Source organism: Thalassophryne amazonica, chromosome 10 (assembly GCF_902500255.1).
Source record: "Thalassophryne amazonica chromosome 10, fThaAma1.1, whole genome shotgun sequence".
NCBI lineage: Eukaryota > Metazoa > Chordata > Actinopteri > Batrachoidiformes > Batrachoididae > Thalassophryne > Thalassophryne amazonica.
The window spans coordinates 31,108,632-31,128,834 of NC_047112.1; the positions used below are offsets into that span (position 1 = coordinate 31,108,632).

The window sequence follows — 20,203 nt, forward strand, 5'->3', positions numbered from 1 at the left end:
TAGTATCAGACGCAACATTTACCCATTACTATTTTTATATAATATTTGATTTCATTTTCAAACATTCAGATCCTGATTTACTAAATGTTTGCGTTTGCAGAAACAGGTGCAAACACCATAATTCCCACAAAAAAAAAATCTGCAGTGATTTAGTGAGTGTGCGCTGAGGACTGCATCTTTCAAATGAGCAAACTAGAGTGTGTTGTCCATTTAACACATTTGCCTTCATGAACATGCAGTTTGGGGTGTGTCCACCTGAGCGCACAAAAGTGTTGAGTGTTGAACCATACAGACTGCATGTGTTGACCAACCCAATACGTGAGGTTTACACACACAGCATGATAAGATACGATGAGATAAACTTTATTGATCTCACAGAGGAGAAATTCACGTTACGTCAGCTCTTAAAAAACACAAGATGGGTAGGAAAATGTTCATCAAGCAGCGTGTGCAAGGATAAGCAATAATAAAGTACTTGTAACAGTCCCAAGACATAAGAAAATGAGGTAGAACTAGAATATATATATATATATACGCATACACATATGCACACACATACCTATACACATATACATATGCATATATATGTACGTACATATATAAGAACATATGCGCATATATAAACATGATTGGGATTGAAAAAGAGATAGGAGCATCTTATTTACAATATGTGAAATAGAGTTTAGGTGTGATAAGGTGACATTAGTGCAGGGGTTTGTAAATGAGTTGTTATTGCACATGATTTGTGGACATACTAATATTGCATGTGATTTGTGGACATATTATTGCATTGGTTATTTCACAGTGTTATTGTACAGTCTGACAGCAGCAGAGAGGAACGACCTGTGGTTTCGTTCTTTCTTGCACTGAGGGTGCTTCAGTCTGTCACTGAACGAGCTGGTCAGCTCCACTACAGTCCGGTGCAGAGGGTGCGAGGAGTTGTCCATGATGGATTTGAACTTGACTAACACCCTCCTCTCAGCCACCTCCTCCAGAGACTCCAGAGGACAGCCCAGGACAGAGCTGGACTTCTTGACCAGCTTATTCAGTCTCTTTCTGTCCCGCTCTGTGCTGCCTGGGGCCCAACAGACGACAGCATAGAGGAGAGCAGAGGCTACAACAGAGTTGTAGAAGGTCTTAAGCAGAGGGCTGCTCACTCCAAAGGATCTCAGTCTTCTCAGGAGGTGGAGGTGACTCTGGCCTTTTTTGTACAGGGCGTCAGTGTTGTGAGTCCAGTCCATTTTGCTGTTGAGGTGAACACCCAGGTATTTGAAACTGTCCACAGTCTCTATGTCCTCCCCCTGGATGTTCACCGGTGGGTGAGGTGATGGTTTCCTCCTGAAGTCGATCACCATCTCCTTTGTCTTACTGGTGTTGAGACACAAGTGGTTGCGCTCACACCAGTCCACGAAGTCTGTGATGACCGTCCGTTACTCCAGCTTGTTCCCCTCAGACACACAACCCACAATGGCGGAGTCATCAGAGAACTTCTGGAGGTGGCAGCTGTCCGTGTTGTAGGTGAAATCCGAGGTGTAGAGGCTGAAGAGGAAAGGTGAGAGGACGGTGCCCTGGGGGCCACGGTGCTGCACCTTACCACCTCAGACTGACAGCCGCGCAGCCACACATACTGCGGGCGGTCAGTGAGGTAGTCGATGGTCCAGGCGGCGAGATGTCCATCCACACCTGCATCCTCCAGCTTCCCCCGCAGCAGCGCCGGTCTGATGGTGTTGAAAGTGCTGGAGAAATCAAAGAACATGACTGTCACAGCGCTCCCGCCAGTCTCCAGGTGGGTGAGCACTCGCTGCAGTAGGTAGATGATAGCGTCATCTACCCTGATGTTAGGCCTGTAGGCGAACTGCAGTGGGTCCAGGATGTCGCTCACCACGGTGCGGAGGTGAGACGGGACGAGCTGTTCCATGGTCTTCATGAGGTGGGAGGTCAGGGCAACTAGTCTGTAGTGGGCCGGTTCCTTGGCGTGCGGTGTTTTGGGAACCGGGACCACACAGGATTTATCATGCCGAAAAACAAATACCCAAAGCTCATGACCTTAGGTAAGGAGTGTAAATCGACTGATAAATGAACAGTCTCACTTTCAGCTCTTTCTTAACCACGACAGCCCAGGTACAATGTCTGCAACCCCTTGTTACCAATCCTGTTCGGGATTTTCATAGACAGGGTTTCAAGGTGGAGTCAGGGATTTAAGGGTGTCCATTTTTGGTGACCTCAGAATTACGTCTCTGCTTTTTGTGGATGATGTGGTTCTGTTGGCTTCATCAGACAATGACCTCCAATGTGCACTGGGCAGGTTTGGCATGAGGATCACTTGGAAAAGGATGGATTGAACCCCTCTGGGTTAGGGGAGAGTTATTGCCATAAGTAAGGAGCTTAAATATTTTGGGGTTTTGTTCATGAGTGGGGGTAAGATGGAGCGTAAATTAAAAATGTTTGACAAAATTTTTATTGGTCCCTACTCAGTCAAAAAAGCCAAACTCCACAATTATATAGTAAGTCCCTTTGGCTGCTCCCTTGTTTTACACTCGCCACAACAGATTCGAGGTGGATCTGCATGTCTAATTGGCACAAGTTTTACACCGGATGCCCTTCCTGACGCAATGCCACATTACATGGAGAAATATGGCGGGGTGGGATTTGAATTGGGAACCTTCTGCACCAAAACCAAGCGCACTGACCACTTGGCCACCAGCCCTACAAACTACAATATATCATAGGAATACATAGCAAGTACACATTATAAAACAATTATACAAACTCTAAGTGACAATTTTGATATACCGAATATTCTGAAATTCTGATTACAAATCAATGACAGTTTATAGCTTCTAAACAGTTTTTCAAGTGTCCTGGGGTCTTGCTCATGAATGGGGGTAAGATGGAGCAGGAGATCGATAGACAAATTGGGGCTGCATCTAATGTTTTTCAGAAGTTTTCTATTTTACAAAAGAGTTGATCCAGAAGGTGAGCTTTTCAATTTGGAAATTGATTTACACTCCTGCCCTCATGTATGGTCATAAACTTTAGGTAATGACTAAAAGGACAAGGTTGCAGATACAAGCGATGCAAATAAGAGATTTCCCTGTCTGGTGTCTGGGCTTACACTCAGGGACCCAGTGAGAAAGGACTCGGAGTGGAGCCGCTGCTTCTTCGCATCAAAAGGAGCCAGCTGAGGTGGTTCGAGCTTCTGTTGAGGATGCCCCCTGGTGGCCTCAGATCCTCGAGGCATGGAGGCCCCAGGGAAGACCTAGGACACTCTGGGGGGAATTATTAGAGGTGGGCGGATTGATCCTAATATCAATAATATCGATACCAATGCTTGTATTGATATTGAATGATCCTCGTGTAAAAAGATTGATACTCAAGCTTTTTTTCTCTCCCGCACGCACTGACTGCTGCACACGCAGATTCATTAAAATCTACTCTCTGTAAGAGCAGGGCTGCGCTGTGTCACACAACATGGAGCAGCGCACCCTTCCCCCTCTGGTCTTTTGTTGTTGCGCCACCACGTGGCTCAGCGGCGCCAGCCAACAGCCATGCAGGTAGGCTCAGCGCTCTCCTTGAGTCAGCCCTCTACCTCAGGAGATTTTGTTTTAAGTTGTGTTGAGTGATAATTTTTTAAACAAAAATGTTGATTGTGATAATAAAGTATTTTGTTGTCACGTACAACGTTTGGCGAAATTCTATCCTAGGTCTTTTGGATCCTTTGGATCTATGAAGCTTAAATATGAAAAGTATCTGTATCAGTGTCGATATCAGCAATATTGGGCCTGTATTTACTTGGTATCGGATCAATACCAAAATTCCCGGTATCGCCCACCTCTAGGAATTATATCTCTCAGTTGGCCTGGAAGAGCTTCAGGATCCAGAGATGGAAGACTTTGCCAAGGATAGGGAAGAGTGTGATGAGCTGTTTGGTCTACTGCCAAACAGCTCGTGGCAGAAAATGAACACGACAATTTTTTTCTAAAATTGGAGGGCTAACATACGTTTTAGAAAAAAAAACCCATAATCCATATAATTCATAATTCATTTTATTGTGTAAAATATTTGTATACATGATTGTATATAAAGACACATCATAACATAACAATAAAAACAGCTATTAACAATTTTAAAATCTGGTGGCATTCATTATACTGTAGTACAAATCATAATTTGCTTTAAAAATATCTATACTTGAGGATAAGACCACTTCAGGGGGCAAACTGTTCCAAATCTTTACTGCTCAGTTACTAAAGAAATTTTTTTCTCACATTCAATCTAGATCTGTTAACTTCCAAGCACAATTCATGGCCTCTTAAGGCCAGTATACCTTCTCATTTCGAAAAACACAGTGGTGTCAACATTCTCAAAGCCATGCAAAATGTTATATATTTCAATCAAATCACCTCGGGTTCGTCTGTCTTCAAGACTTGTGAGACCCAGTTGCAAGAGCCTATCCAAAAACTTGATTTATCTTCGGACACTTTTATTTATGATGTGCATGTTTTGATTTATTTCATTTATTTGGAAATAAATTCATGCTGCACATGACTCAGCCCCGACGCATCATCCTTCCATGGGCGTGTATCAAGCCAACGCGTAGTCTGCTTCCATTGGCCGCAGCGTCGTGTTCGTCAGTCGACGTCGCATGTGATTGGCAGAGAGGAATAAGTCTTCCGGCTTTCGGTTCAGTGCCGCCGTCCAATCAGATTCAGACATCTGTTCCGAGCCCAGAGGAGAGCCGCGGCTCTGTAACCTCACTTCGGAACGGCACGACCGACCGGTAACGCTGCTGTCACTGTTAGACGAGTGTTATTGGCCTGTGTGGTTGTAGTGTTTTTGAGTTTAGCCGCTCGGGATGACAGGCGCCTCGCTGCTGTTGCTGGCCGTGTCCGCTGGCTGTGCTGTGGCTCAGTCCGCTGTCTATTTCAGGGAGCACTTTGAAGATGGAGGTGAGAAAGAACGCTGTCCTTTTTTGCGTCCATCATGTGTGCGGTTTATTTTTCAATGGCTGTAATTTATTGGATCATATTTGAAATAACGACCCGCAATTTTGCCTTGATAATTGATACTTTAGCTGGAGCTCCTTGATCTTTGTGATTGGCTCCTTCCTCCTCTGTGCATCATCCATCCCCCCCCCCCTGCACCAGCACATCATCATCATCATCATCATCCACATCATCATCAGGACTAAAGCTTCTGTTCAACTCAACATAAACCTGTTTGCAGATGCCTGGATGAGTCGGTGGGTGGAATCAAAGCACAAGGCAGATTACGGCAAGTTTGTCTTGACTGCAGGGAAGTTCTACGGTGACGCAGAAAAAGACAAAGGTGAGTGAACCTGCAGGTTTTGCCTGTGGATCTTTCTGCCTGCAGGCAAGATGGTGAATTCTCCTGATATTTAATGATTGTTTTTTTTAGCTTGCAGGTGTGCATCATCTGTTTGCCTGCAGTGTCGTCTTGATTGCACAATCATAAGGGACTTTAAAGGCTAAGTTCATATTTGGACAACTTTTAATCAAGTCTGCACATACTGTTAATCTTTGACAGTTACGCTGTGTGATGGCAGTGTTTTTAAAAGGCTTTCAGAGCACACAAAGGCAACTTTATAATACATCGTATATAAAGATAGATTATGGAAAAGACCAAAGATTACAATCGGTTGGAGAGCCTGAATTAAGTCACATGGAGGCCCATTTACCCATTGCCAATCTTGGATAGCATAGCCTGAAGTGGGTGAGAGTGTATGACTTCCCTTGGATGGGTATCTGTTTTATACCTGTGTGCATGGTGGCAATGCAGATAGGTTGTTCAACTTTTATTCTACAGAACAACCTACTCTGCAATTGTAACTAGAAAGGCTTTAATAAAGTATAGTGATATTAAGTTTCTGATTTAGTTTATTTTGTATCATGTATATGTGTCAAAGTGCATATGTAATACACATTTCACATATGAATCACCAAGGATAGTACAGAAAAGCATAAAAAAACATGTTTCCATTATGGTCCTCAGAAGTTGGATAAGCAGATCTTAATGCTTGAGGTGGCAAAGAGTTTCAGAGTCATGGTGCTGAATATCTGAAGGATTTGCAGAACTGCCAACTGTCCTGCATTGGACGGGACAGTCCTGGTATTTACCCCCCAAAATGACAGCAAATATTATCAAGAAGAAGGAAGCATATATTGAGTAAATGTGGTCTTGGCACTGATCCCTGAGGAATGCCGTGTGTAACTAGTGCTAATTTTGACAAAATGTTTTCCCCTGGTACAAACTGTATCTTGTCAAATATGTATGAACTGAACCATAGTAGTACAGTGCTGTTCATGCTAATGTCAGGCAGGTGTTTTGACCAGTCTGAATAGGACATTGTAGCAGAGACAGTACTGAGGTCAAGAAAGATGTGGATGTGAGAAGGCTGGTATGTGCTGCAAGAAAGGCATCATCTCTAACTTTGACTGCAGCTGTTTCTGGGAAATGTTTTGGTTGGAAACCAGACTGGAATGTCTCTGCAGTGAAAGGAAATACACGAGTGTCAATAGGGCACTGGTAGTAGGGCTCTAAATTAAGCCCAAACCATACCCCCCCAACCACCACCACCACCATATTTTTGTGCATTTTATTATTAGCTCAGGTGTGGGCCCATGCGCTGGTGCCATGCATCACTGCAATATGGAACCGTCCTCGTTGGCAACCACTCGGGCAGATCACTGGTCCATCTCCACCTCCTGAAAGTAGCCATCTATCTGCCACAGCCAGGCAATACATGGGTGTCCCCTTGACATTTTCCTTTTGTTGCACTCCTTGGCATTGATGTAATCCTTTTTAATTAGGGTGGGGGGATACTGAGGTGAAGGTTTTTTTTTGTTGTTGTTTTTGTCTTCAGAATGTTTTGTGTCACTGATGCATTGACAATTGTGTGTAGGTTAACAATATATTGCTGCTATTTTGAGCTCCCAGTGGGTTTTTAAATTCCAGGTACAACAGCTGTGTTGTGACTCATTTGTTACATCTCTCTGAACTAACTTCCTCCAAGATGTAGTAAACCTGGAAGTGATGGAAATTCAACCTTGACAAATGTTGAAATTAAGTAGGAATTAAATGCTTATTTCAAAATAAAGGAGTATGGTGCTGTGTTGTTTCCCTTCCAGGTCTCCAAACCAGCCAGGATGCTCGTTTTTATGCCTTATCAAGCCGTTTTGATGGCTTCAACAATAAGGGCCAACCTCTAGTCATCCAGTTTACTGTGAAACATGAGCAAAGCATTGACTGTGGTGGAGGATACATCAAACTGTTCCCATCTGACCTCAACCAGGAAGACATGCATGGAGACTCCACCTATAACATCATGTTTGGTTAGTACAACCCTGCTCCTGGAGAGCACCTGCCATGCATTTGTTTGTGTTTACTGGCTGCTGTACTCCCAATTTATTTATTTATTTATTTATCTCTGGGATTTCTCAGCTTTTGATTAGGTTCATTAGGTATGTGTGGAGCAGGGTAAGTTAGAAAATAAGCAGAAGACACCTGCTCTCATTTAGTAAGGCAGGAGATCCCTCAGTTAGTGTTTATGCCCTGTGTGATGACGGTCAAATTTAGGGTGATTATTTTAATATGAATTGTATATGACAAAAAACAAACTCTGCTTCCTAAATGACTATGTGGAAGAATACATATTTATTTATGAATTTGGTCATTCAACTACTGTCATAATGTACATGAATTGGTATGTAAACATTTTTTAATTTCACTCTTTTTTTTCTTTCTTTCTTTTTTTTGGTCAATTTGTGGTGTTGATTGATACTTAACATTTTTGTTTGACCTTGTTTAGGCCCTGATATTTGTGGTCCTGGTACAAAGAAGGTTCATGTAATCTTCAATTACAAAGGCAAGAACCATCTGATCAACAAAGACATCAGGTGCAAGGTGAGATAGTTTCACTTTTTAGCCAATAAATTATGAAAGCATTTGTGTAATTGAGAAGTGCTATTGGCATATGATGTCTTTATATCAATTAGTGATATGTCCCAAAGGATGCTGCTCTCTGACTTAATGTGGCAGCATCCCTCTACCCCCAAACACCATGAAACTAAACTTAATAAGAGGCACGAGGAGTATTCTGCAAGTTGTAAATGCATTAGATGTATAGAATGTTACTAAATACTGACCTAATTGTACAGTGCTCCTGATTTTATTTGTTATACAGGATGATGAGTACAGCCATTTATACACGCTAATTGTCAACCCTGACAACACTTACGAGGTTAAGATTGACAATAAGAAAGTGGAGTCTGGGAATCTGGAGGACGATTGGGACTTTTTGCCTCCCAAAAAAATTAAAGATCCGGAAGCCAAAAAGCCAGAGGACTGGGATGACAGGGAGAAGATTCCTGATCCCGAAGACAAGAAACCAGAGGTCAGTCGACTCAGATCATAAGGTCTTTTGTTAGAACAGTATTTACTTGGAAATAAATTGTCTTTCCAGTATGCTTTTGATTGTAGTCCTCATTACACCTTTATGTATGTGGTAGGACTGGGACAAACCTGAAAACATCCCAGATCCTGATGCCAAGAAGCCTGATGACTGGGATGAAGAGATGGATGGAGAATGGGAGCCACCCATGGTCACCAACCCTGATTACAAGGTGAGAATCCACAACTCATCAACTACAACAGGCTGGGTGGTATATAGATATAGAGGCGTACCTACATATTTATTCTGATGTTGCATTGTGACAATTTTTTTTCTTTAAAGTAGTTTGAGCTCCTGTCAGTCTATAGAAAACAGTTATTTCTCTATCACTCACGAAGGACACTTCTCACAATACTTTCTCGCAGTATTGTGGATGAGCTAGCTTGTAGAAAGGGGGTTGGGGTGGTGGTACTGTTCTGTAATTTAGAAATTCAGATTTAGGATTTCAGATGAGGATCAAAGTGAGGTTATCTGCAAAAGCTGCCATAAGCAAACTGTATCAAAAAGCAGAAGCACTTCCAGTATTTTTAATCATCTACAGCAGGGGTGGCCAAGTTCGGTCCTCGAGAGCCACCTTCCTGACACTCTTAGTTGTCTCCCTGCTCCAACACACCTGAATCCAATGAAAGGCTCACCCTGATCTACAGCAACACCACAAGCTGTTTTATGAAGAGTGTGTAAAGCTAAGTGCTGCTGTAGTATCCAAGTCTTTGCATCCGGTCTGCCTCGAAACAAAGTTGGCTGCCGGTTTTATTTAGTAGTGCTGTTTTCCTGATCTGTTCAGGGTCTCTCTTAATGTTCTCTTGCTCAAAAGAAAAGTGGTGGTCTTGCACATCACTAAAGATGTGATGGTCTTGCACATCACTAAAGATACCAGCCCTACTGCAAAAGTGGTACAAGAAGGCTTTAAAAAGAATACAAAGACAATTGACCTACTCTTCTGTACATTATTTGCACAGCTGTGCTTTGTTGTGCAGGAAAGGAAAATCTTTTTTTAAATTTGTTGTAGTTTATTGTTTGTTAAATTACAGATAAGTCTTTAGCATCGACTTCAATGAGCCCGCAGAATCAGACACTTACAGTATATCAATGGGCAAACTGTTCCACAAAAAAAGGAGTGCGATGATCACTTTTCTTCCTTTTGGACAGGTCCACAGGACAAATGCCATCAAGATTTATAGGCTTATTTTCTAAAAACTGTTTGATTAATTTTTCAGAAATTTGGTACAAATATTCCTTAGAGGATTGTCTGGTTGTGGTAAGTTGGACTTTCTGTTTGGGTCCCCCAGGGCCTCCAAAAAGATAATGCTAATGCAAATAATGCTTTTTTCCCCCATACTGTTCCATTTATTTCACCAAATCTGTTCAATAACTTTTTCTTTGATTTTACATAAACATTCTTTTGGAGGTTGTCGACAGGCAAGAAAAAATGTTATTTTCCTTGAATCATTCTGAGTGTCCCACAAAAGGGCCAAAATGAAATTTTGCACACTTCACAATTTATTGCTGGAAAAACTGCTTTTTTGTCTGTAATTCTGCATGTAGATTCCTGGAATGAGTCTACTCACACAAATATTTTCATAGTAATTAGGAGACTATCTGGCCATGGTAAGTTAGACTTTTTGATTCACTCTTTGTGGGTTTCAAAAGAATGGTAAATAATTTTAGACAAATGCATACAAATGACTGACTTAATGCCACTTTCTCCATATTTGGTCAAAATGACTCCTTTGTCCAAGGGACTTCAGGGTCTCTTGACCCCATTTTTTTGTGTGTGACTTTTCATGATGCATTGTAACTAGCCAACTGAAATTAAGTTGAGCAAGATTGGAAAAAGCTGATGGAGCAGATTTACTACTATATTCAGCAGCTGGTACAGGTGTGAACAGAGCAGGGACAAATGGAAAACATGCAGGATAAGGGTGCACAAAAAGAGAATGTGGGAAACGCTGGTGTAAGGGATTGTACTCATATTCACTGTGTCTGGTATTTGCTTGCTTTCCACAGGGTGAATGGAAAGCCAGAGAAATCGACAACCCTGCCTACAAGGGCAAGTGGATCCACCCTGAGATTGACAACCCAGAGTACACGGCTGATTCTGAGATCTACAAGTATGACAGCATCGGTGTGATTGGGCTTGACTTGTGGCAGGTGAGATGCAGCAGCTATCCAGTTTGTTTTCTTCCAATACAGTATACAAGCTCTGGGTGTCAGTTGATGCCTATCCAGCACTGCAGCATCATAAAAATAAGACCATTTTATACTTCACTAGGCAGCCTTGAATAGAATCGTAATGTGATGCTGTCATTACACATCACATAAGAGGAATGCTGCTTTACCACTCTTAGATCTAAACAGATTTTTGGACTTTTTCAGTCTTTGACACATATGGTGAAGGAACAGCAGGAGACTACGTAGGTAGAGAGATACAATATAAATCACCCAGGCTGGGACTCTAAGCTGGGGATGCTGCAAGCTGCACCCTGAAAGCTATGGCATGTACCTTCACCACTAAGCCACCTGTATGAGAACCTGCACAGATTTTAAATCTGCAACATTTGATATCTAATTAAAATGCAAAGGCTGCCTGTTTGGCAAATGCATACCAAGCCTGAGACCACATTTCATATCTCATGTTTCTTCTCCTGTTTCAGCAGTTCCATGGTGTAATGGTTAACAATCTGGATTGTGAATCTAATTATTCAAAGTTGAAATTTGTGGAACCTCTCCTTGTAGTCTTGCAGTGTTTGACACACACCTGTCATGTTGTCCATCAATAAGAAATGTAGCCTGTATTCTGAAAGGCCCATCAGTCACAAAGAAGAAAGTCTTTTGCTCTGTTTTATGAGATGCAAGAACCATCGAGAAGGGTACAAGCTGTATGAGATACACTCACACTAGTCTGTAGTGGACAGTAAAGGTTGTCATAGGCCCAATCTATGGTTAGTAAGACTAGACCTTACTTGTGTGAAGCGCCTTGAGGCAGCTTTGTTATGATTTGGTGCAATCTAAATTAAATAAATTGAAATAGAATCCCAAAACTTCCCTTCGTCCTATTGCTTTGTCTTTTCCCTTCATTATGCACATTCACCTGATTGTGGAAAATGAAGGGAAAGGGGGAACTGGTGGGTAAAGTATTGGGATTGGCCAAACTCTATCCTGTTTAGTCTAGGACACAACAAACTATTGTTAATAATCTATATTCTAATATTTGGTGATAGGGAACAAAGTTAGGAGGGGTGATTGAGAAGTTTTGAGCTTGACCCCCCCCCCCCAAAAAAAAAAAACGTAGAGCATGGTTCGCTATCTTTTGCAATGCTGAGAAACCAGCGTTTCTCAGCATTGCACCCACTGAATCAAAATTTCACACATTCTTGAGAAATATTTGTTGTCTTTCAGACATCATAATCACAGGGATGGTGGCCAAGCGGTTACAGGAAGGGCATCCAAATGCCAAATTAACATACCAATCCACCTCAGATCCTCTGTGGCGAGCCTGAGTGAAAATGAGGGAGAAGCCAAAGGGACTTACTAGACATCATAATCACGTTTGCTAGGAAACAAAGCAGTTATCAAACACATTAGGGGCGTGACCGCTTTGAGTGACGTCTCGTGTGTTGTCGCTGCAGTTGGTCAGATGCTGCAGCTGCTGTGAAGGCTCATATTTATTTATTTTTTTTTAGATTTACAATACAAATGTCTGTCATAATTTAGTTACTTGTGTGGTGAATTCTCCATATGAATAATCTCAGATGTGTGCTGGTATTAGCGTGATGAAAACTATTGATATAATTTTTGGATGCAAACTATTTGCATTTTTAACAGCTATTTGTAGCTTGATGATGTTAGGGCGTTAATCTACAATGATACTCCTGCTGTCTGAAATGTTTAGCTCTATGTTGAAGGTAAAAATTTCTCTGATGTAATCCCCCCTCTTTTTTTTACAGGTTAAGTCTGGAACTATCTTTGACAACTTCCTGATCACTAATGACCCAAACCTGGCAGAAGAAGTAGGCAATGGCACATGGGGAAAGTCTAAGGTCAGCTCAAATGTTTACATGCATGAGGCTATACAGTCCCTATGTAGACTTTGCTTTTGATCATATTTCATTCATATTGTACTTGTGGTTATACAACAGAAGTGTGTTCTTGTGTAGGATGAATTAGTCTGTTAGATTATTCAAAATTGTTACACCTCTCAGTAATCCCTTTGTCTAAGTTGACAGAGCATTTCTTATGAACAATCACAAATAAGTCACTGATTTACCACAGTACCATACTGCTTGTATTTCTTAATGGTTGAGGTAAATGCCGTTTTGAAACATTTTCAGTGACTTGGAAATGTTCATGTATCCATCCCGATTTAGTTTTTATTGTTCAAAACAGAAGCAAGCTTCAAATCATGGCCTTTAAGTGATTTTGCATTTGCTTGTCTTGTATCCTAAAGAGCCTAATTTCAAAGCTTGGTGGATGTAACATTGACTGAACTGCTGCTACAGAGCTTCATCTCATTCAGATAAACTTTTTTTTTTTTTTAAACCTGTTTTCGCCCCTGTTTCTTTGTGAACAGACTGGAACCCACGATTTTTTGTATGTTGTCGTGAACTTTTTACAGAGGATTCATATCCTGATAAGCAAGAACTGCTTCAACTTTCAAGGTCAAAGTCAGGAAAAATCTCTATCCTTTAACGTTGTTGTTGTTCATTCGGCCGCTCCCGGTTTTATTCGGGGTCGCCACAGCGGATACAGCCAGATCCGCATTGGTAATTGGCACAAGTTTTACACCGGATGCCCTTCCTGACACAACTCCATTTTACCTGGAGAGACACACACAGCCGCTGGTGTTCCAAAGAGGTCTCCCATCCAAGTACTAACCAGATCCTCCTCTGCTTAGCTTCTGAGATCCGACGGGATCAGGCTGACACAGAGCAAACCGGCTGCGCTGTGTCTCTATCCAAATATTGGGCCTCTATCCAAAATCTCTATCCTTTAACATTGAAGGAATTTTTAAAAAATTTATAACTGTCAAAAAGATTAAATTTCTTTCATATTTGAGAGCATTATGTAGGATGGTATCCTTTATCAACTGACAAAGTTTGATCTGATCCAGATTGCAGATTCTGTGGCCATTTAAATTTAACATTGAAAACCAAATTTAATGTATATTTTACATTATATCTTAATCAAACATGCCCCTATCACTCTCATATTGGAAAGTGAAGTACAGACTGGCACTCGCTATCACTTGATCCAGATTTGGTGGACATTTGAATTTAATACTGAAAAGCCCATTTGGTGTAGATTTTGCATTATACCTCAATCGACAGTACCTCAGTCACACTCATTTTTCTGTTATGGATTCATCTACACCACCAAAATTGGATGGAGGTTCCAGTTTTATGCCTGTTTTTGTCTTATCAGTCAGAAACCAAGTGCCAAAAAGCAATGACAAATTGTGCATAGCAGATATAACTAATGATCTCTGAAAATTATCTGAAAAAGAATTCAGAAACCAAAAAAGTTGGACAAAACAAACACCACAAAAAAATCGATTTAAGTGTATGAACTAAATATATACTCCTGACATATGATCACATAATGTAGCCTAGGAAAAGCCACTTCTAACAGGACTTTGACCTTGAAAATTTTTTCCAAGGTAAAACTTTGTAGAATTGGAAGCTAGTGTTGGCGGAGGTTTACGCTCTACGAGCATGATGCTCTAGTTATTGTTTTTCTCCCTCTCCAGGATGCAGAGAAGACGATGAAGGAAAGCCAGGAAGAAGATGAGAGAAAGAAACGCGAGGAAGAGGATAAGAAGCGGAATGATGAGGCAAAAGAAGATGATGAGGAAGAAGAGGAAAAAGATGATGATGAGGAGGAGGAGGAGGAGGATGAAGAGGCAGAAGAGGAAGAGCAGGAGGATGCAGAGAAAGATAAAGGCACAGGTTTAAAGTTGAAGGATGAATTCTAAACTCCATGCAGGGACTTCTTATTAAAGAGCTCGAGCGTGTCAGTGAGCCACACTAACCAGGATGGAGACTGAGGAGACGGGTGCTCATGACTGACATGCTGGGGATGTCTTTTTGTTTTTGTTTACAAAGCATGGAAATAGCTTATTGTTCTGTTTCCACATGCTACTCCTATTAAAATTAATGAGGAATGAAGACAATGTGGGGAATATCAAAAGTGGAAGTGATCCAAATCCTGTACCTAATAAATGTAAAATGGCATTTTTATGTTAAGCAGAAATTTGTGTGTGTGGGGGGGGGGGGGGGGGCTTTTTAATTTTTTGTTGTTGTTGTTTTCCTCCTCTCTTTCTAAATGAAGTATATTGTTATATGAAAAGCTGTTTGGTGTATAGCCAATACACTGGAAAATGTTTGTGGTCTGCCTGAAAAACATTTTACCATTTACATGCTCATGTACATTCAGGAAGCATTCTGTTACCACCGGGGGGCACAAATTAATAATGTGATTCATTAAAATGAAATTCCATGCAAACTTTTGTCCAGTAGTTTTAACACAGTCCACATAGCCTGTTGTGTGTAAATCAGACTAGGATATCATTCTGTGCACATTCATGGGTTTAATCAGTTCCTTGTTTCTGCACTGCTGTAGCCCAACACTGTTCCCAAACACACTGAAAGCTGTCCCTTTTGTAAAAAATGTTTTGTAATTAAAGGGTGAAATTTTCAAGTTGTGTTTATTAAATAAAAGCAAATTGTCCAAATAAAAATTGGAATGAAGTGACCAGAAGTGTCTTTATTACATTGAAATTATATATTTTTTTCTAAATTAAATTCTATTAGAAAATATTAACCGCTTTTTAAGCGTTAATTAGCTGGTAGTGTTTTGGCTGCAGGCAGTTCTAAATATTACAAATGAGTATTCCAGTGCCAGATTTTCCAGCGCCATCTGTCGGCGTCTGGCAGCAGTGCAGCGGGAAACAGAAACACCATGGCTGCCACTCTGTCTTTTACTCAGGTAACACTTACAACTCAAATTTAACGAACACAAACGCTTCGTATTCTCTAACTTCTCTATCGGGAGACATTTCAGCGGTGTTGGTTAAAGTAGGCGAGCAGAAATGTGACTACACTTCGACTGTTATCCCTTCTTTGGAAGTTTTAGTCCTGCTCTGTGAAAAGTTTCTGCCTAATCTCTTTGGAGACTGCGTAAGGGCGTAGCTAGCTAGCTAGCCAGCCTGTTAGCTAACAGCTAATGTGTGCAGTGTGCGACTACTCTAGAGCCACAAAGTTAATATCGACCAATTATCCTCACACGGTTCCGTTTCAGTTCCGTGGATAACGTGGCATGATCGTGTTTCGTGCTCCCGTGCTTTGCTGCAAGCTAACGTTAGTTGTGTTTGTCATGTATGGGTTTGTTGTGGCTTCACTGACAGTTTCTATACTACAGAGTTCTTTCTAACTTTGCTATTCTCATAGGCTGATGTTGGGGAATTGCTTCACTAGTACTGTAGGTTGATAGCTGTTGGGGTCGTTAATCAGCATAAAACAAAATGATCAGTGTTTTTGGTTGACCGGGACCTTCCAGTAGTGGATCATCGTTACCTGTTAGCCTTCTGAAGTGAGCTAACTTCACCTGTTGTCCCATTAAATGTGCTAACATTACCTGTTGGGGCTAACATTACTTTGTAGTCTTCAGAAATGTACCAGCGTGTATGTAGCATCTATCTCTAGCCTTCTGAATTCCATTTCCCTTTAGCCTTCTGAAGTGTTGTATCAGTGCTTACAGGGACTGGGTGAGGTTATGGAGTCCAGTGACTGCTGAAAGGTTTACTGACCATATTTGCAGATGATGTGCTGATATTTGTAGAGTAAATGGTTCTTTTGTTTGGAGGTCTTGAGAACCTGAGAAAGGAGTTTGCTTAGGTCTGCACTTGTCCTGCATAAAAACTAAGCTATAGGCTTTTAATATGCTGAACGTATTGAACTTGTTGAGAGAGTACCTTGGTGGTGACATTTTGTCTCCTGGAGGTCAGCCTGTTAAATTGAAAGATGTCTAGGAAGAGGTATTGCATGAATGTCTAATTCTAAAGAGTCCTTGGAACACTAGTAGCCAGTAAACCAGTATTGATTAGTTTGTCTGGTATTTATATTGTGTGTTTGTGTTTATATTTGCAAACTATTTTTCTTTTTTAATTTTTGACGCTACTGTGCTTCTTACCCTGTGTGCTGCTATACAATGCTGCTGGAACCTCAATTTCCCTGGGGGAGTCTTCCCAAGGGATCAATAAAGTTCTATCTAATCTGTGGGTGTGAGACTCAGATGCTAACCAGTGAACATAGACTAACTGAATGTCTTTGGTACTAGATGTCTAAATAAAAATTTTGGGGACTGCTAGAATGTGTTTGTGTCAAATGATTGGTTAGTTAAGGATAAGGCTTACTATAGGAATCATAAGGGAGCATGAGGTGCGACACTATGGTCATTTTCCTGAACTTGATCTAACCAAGTGGTAAACTTTGATGGGCTCAGATGAAGCCTGCTTGGAAGAAGAAAAAGTTGCAGTTCCTTGACTGGCTGCTCGGGGCTGGCTTCAAAAGCAAGCAGGTTCCCCTTCAAGTCAAGAGGTTCCTGTTCAAGTTTAAGAAATGAACAGGTTTACAGCTTGGTACAAAAACTGGTTGGGTCTCTGTAGTTTTCCCCTCCATGAAAACTGTACGATGGAGGAGGGATTTAGCTTCTTAGTTTAAGACATTTTAAGCAATAATGTTATGCATAATTGGAGGCGTGGTTGCTTAGAGTGACAGCTGTTGAACCCATGGAAATAGACTGGAATGGACGTGCGCACTTCAGTCTATTAGCGTCGCTCAGGACAGGAAGGCACTATTACTAAGGGTGGAAATGTGCAGACCATCAATAATAAACTGACCGCTTTTTTTGCACTAGCGTCGCTATTTCTTAACGGATTTTAATAAATGTAGGCTTGTTTTAAAGCCATTTGAAAGCTCTTTCCAATGAACCTATGCATGTGTGGGTGAAAAAAACGTACGTAAAATGTAGAAATTTGGGGAAATTATGACAAACTGCTGCTTATCTCTCTCTATTGTCGCTATTTGTTAACAGATTTTAATAAAAGTAGGCTTGTTTTAAAGCCCTTTAATTGCTCTTTTTACTGAACCCATACATGCCTGGGTAGAAAAAAAATGGTTTATGTAAAGTGTGGAAATTTGGGGAGAATATGCCATTCTGTTCATTTACTGTGATGTTTTTTTTTTTTTTTTCCTGTCATCATAATTCTCGATGGATTTTTATAAATGAAGCCTTGTAAGTGTATTCAAGCTGATTAAAAGTTCTAACGAACCCATACATGCCTGGATAAAAAAACTCTTTATGTATTAAAATATAAATCTGAAGTATGCCTTGTCATTGTGGTAATTTACCTTTCTGCTTTTTCCACTGTAATATTATTCCTAGTCTTTTAATGACAACAACATATATATGCTTTTTACTAACATTTTATTACAGGTCGATATAAAGACATTCAGAATTTATGACTTTTGACCCTCAGTCAGCGTAAAAAGTACCTCCTCCATCCCCTCCAACCACACTGTTAAAATTTAAATGCCGCCTGTGACCACCATGTACATATCATATTAAACAACAACTGCGTGTATATATATATATATATATATATATATATATATATATATATATATATATATATAAACATTTTTGTTTCCATATCTGTATGCATGTGAACGCAGCTTAATGAAAAGAACTTAGGCGTTGAGTTATAGTCTCAGTATATCAATATTAAATTGCGACATAATGACTTTAAAATAGACATTTGTTTTACATAATTACATTAAGGCTATTGTACAGTTCATTTTAGTATTTGAGAATTTGTTTTTGTAGTTGGTGCAGTTGATGGTGAAGCACTGGCTGCCTTTTTCCCCCTCATTTCGCTTCTGTTTAACTGGCTCAAGGCGCTCTCTCCACCCTTAGTAATGTCCGCCGTGCGACACGCCTCTAGTCATGTGACGTCCATTCCAGTCTCTCTTTCCATGTGTTGAACCAGTCCCGACTGTGGTAATGTGGTAACTCGGTGTCCACTGGCAGTGGCTGCTAGTTGTTGTGGAGGGCAATCTGTTGTTTTAAGCATTTTATTAGAAAAACTTGGAATAATATGGCTTGTTTCTGGTGAAATTTCTTAATGGATCATCCAAGATGTCGCTGCTGAAATATTGGTGCTGAGTGAAATTCTCATCTGGTTTAATGTTGTATACTGATGGAGCTAGCACTTTTTTAGCGGCTATTGGTAGCCTGATCATTAGGTCCTTTTAATGCACGATTAATGAGAAAATAAGCGGCTCATGAAGTTTAATGCCCACACCAAAGAAAACCATTATGAGAACCACTGCACAGTCTGCAAGAATATGATTTGATGAGTACCCAACCAAGGTTCACCTGTTAGCTGGACTTAATGATAGGTGTGTGTGTTCAAGCTTTTTCACCCATGCTCCACCTCTTATTCCATTTATGGGTTCGTCCTGCTGTAGCCAGAGTCAGCACTGCCACAAGGCAACACCTAAATTTGATCTTCATATCAGCTGTTCCTGGTCTCTATCGAAAACATATGGGTGACATCCCGCAGGCTTTGTCCAGTATATATACAGTCGATGGCTCTAACAGTTGCCTCATTTCTGAGGACCCCTGCCAGTGGATACCCAAGTAAAACCTAGCTGTGGGTCATAGATGGTTACCTTTAGGATATAGGGATGGACTACAGGTCAGCTTGGTTGGCTGGTAGTCAGGATCCAGAAAGGTTCTATGATATGTTGAATGTGGTAATGCCAGGGAATACCAAAGCATCGGTGACCGGCATAGCTGCCATGTGCTGCGTGACAAACCACCACCTATAAATCATAACATCTTAGACATGACATTCTCAGTGTTCATGGGACCTGTTGGTGTTAACTCCCCCTCAGTAATTCCAGTTTCACCCAGATAGTTATTTACATGGTTGAAGGCAAACTGTAATTTAAAAAAAAATGTAGGAAACTTTGTGATTCTTAATGTGCTATGCATGATTGGTTTGTAAGACAGCACTTTGGCCTGAAATCCTTATGTATGGAGATGGTGGGTGCCTGTACGTAAATTTGGAAGAAGGAGGGTGCACATGCACCCCAATATCTGCCAGGAATGACTGGGGGGATTCTGACTATAAATATGCATACTAAATTTTACTTATACCAAGTATATTGTTTGCACCCATACAGTTAGTGGTGGGGAGGTTAGTCATTGAGTGCTAATCATCGTTGGGTATTCTTAATAACATAACATGACAAATACTTTTCTTTTTTAACTAATAATCAAGCTTTGCACATCTGTGGCAGGATTACATAAATAATGAGCACTTGATGAGCAGTGAAAACAAGTAAATTTCCCTGTGGTCCTGAATGAAAACAAGGTGTCCGAAGTTTTGCATATTTTAAAATAAAATGCTTAATTGTTATATTAAATTGCAGTATGAACAGTGTCAGTTAATTAAAAATAGACTGTCAAAATCCTGAAAAGTATAAATAAATAATAATAAACCAATGGAGTGAAGTTGATCTAAGTTTATAACTTCAGATTCTTTTTCAAAATGATGAGGCTATATAAATTGTCTGAGAGGATAACAACTATTTTATTTTTCCGTGGATCCATATTGATTCAGATTAGTGGTCCTGCTGAACAGACTTGAAAAATGTTGAAAATGTTGAG

At 40.6% G+C, this 20,203-nt stretch overlaps 2 protein-coding genes across 6 annotated transcripts in view; both read left to right on the forward strand.

Moving 5' to 3' along the window:
- Positions 1–4,774: 4,774 nt before the first annotated feature.
- calr (calreticulin) lies at positions 4,775–15,217 on the forward strand. Its single transcript, XM_034179701.1, has 9 exons — positions 4,775–4,949; positions 5,227–5,328; positions 7,149–7,352; positions 7,829–7,923; positions 8,204–8,413; positions 8,529–8,642; positions 10,478–10,621; positions 12,418–12,510; positions 14,217–15,217. Exons 1-9 carry the CDS (start codon positions 4,856–4,858, stop codon positions 14,439–14,441), a joined length of 1,281 nt encoding a protein of 426 aa, XP_034035592.1. The 5' UTR covers positions 4,775–4,855; the 3' UTR covers positions 14,442–15,217.
- A 165-nt stretch (positions 15,218–15,382) lies between these two features.
- The window catches only part of eps15 (epidermal growth factor receptor pathway substrate 15), a 119,052-nt gene continuing 114,231 nt past the window's right edge, over positions 15,383–20,203 (forward strand). For all 5 annotated transcript variants that reach the window (XM_034179702.1, XM_034179703.1, XM_034179706.1 and 2 more), the window contains exon 1: positions 15,383–15,454. In XM_034179702.1, the coding sequence (XP_034035593.1) occupies positions 15,428–15,454 (27 nt within the window). In that variant the 5' untranslated portion in view covers positions 15,383–15,427. The remainder of the gene's footprint in view (positions 15,455–20,203) is intronic.

Excerpts from the sequence above, each read along its gene's own strand:
- calr (XM_034179701.1), top strand. The coding sequence starts at position 4,856 with ATGACAGGCGCCTCGCTGCTGTTGCTGGCCGTGTCCGCTGGCTGTGCT. Across the intron at positions 8,643-10,477 it reads TCACCAACCCTGATTACAAG|GGTGAATGGAAAGCCAGAGA; the intron begins GTGAGAATCCAC and ends TGCTTTCCACAG. Across the intron at positions 12,511-14,216 it reads GCACATGGGGAAAGTCTAAG|GATGCAGAGAAGACGATGAA; the intron begins GTCAGCTCAAAT and ends CTCCCTCTCCAG.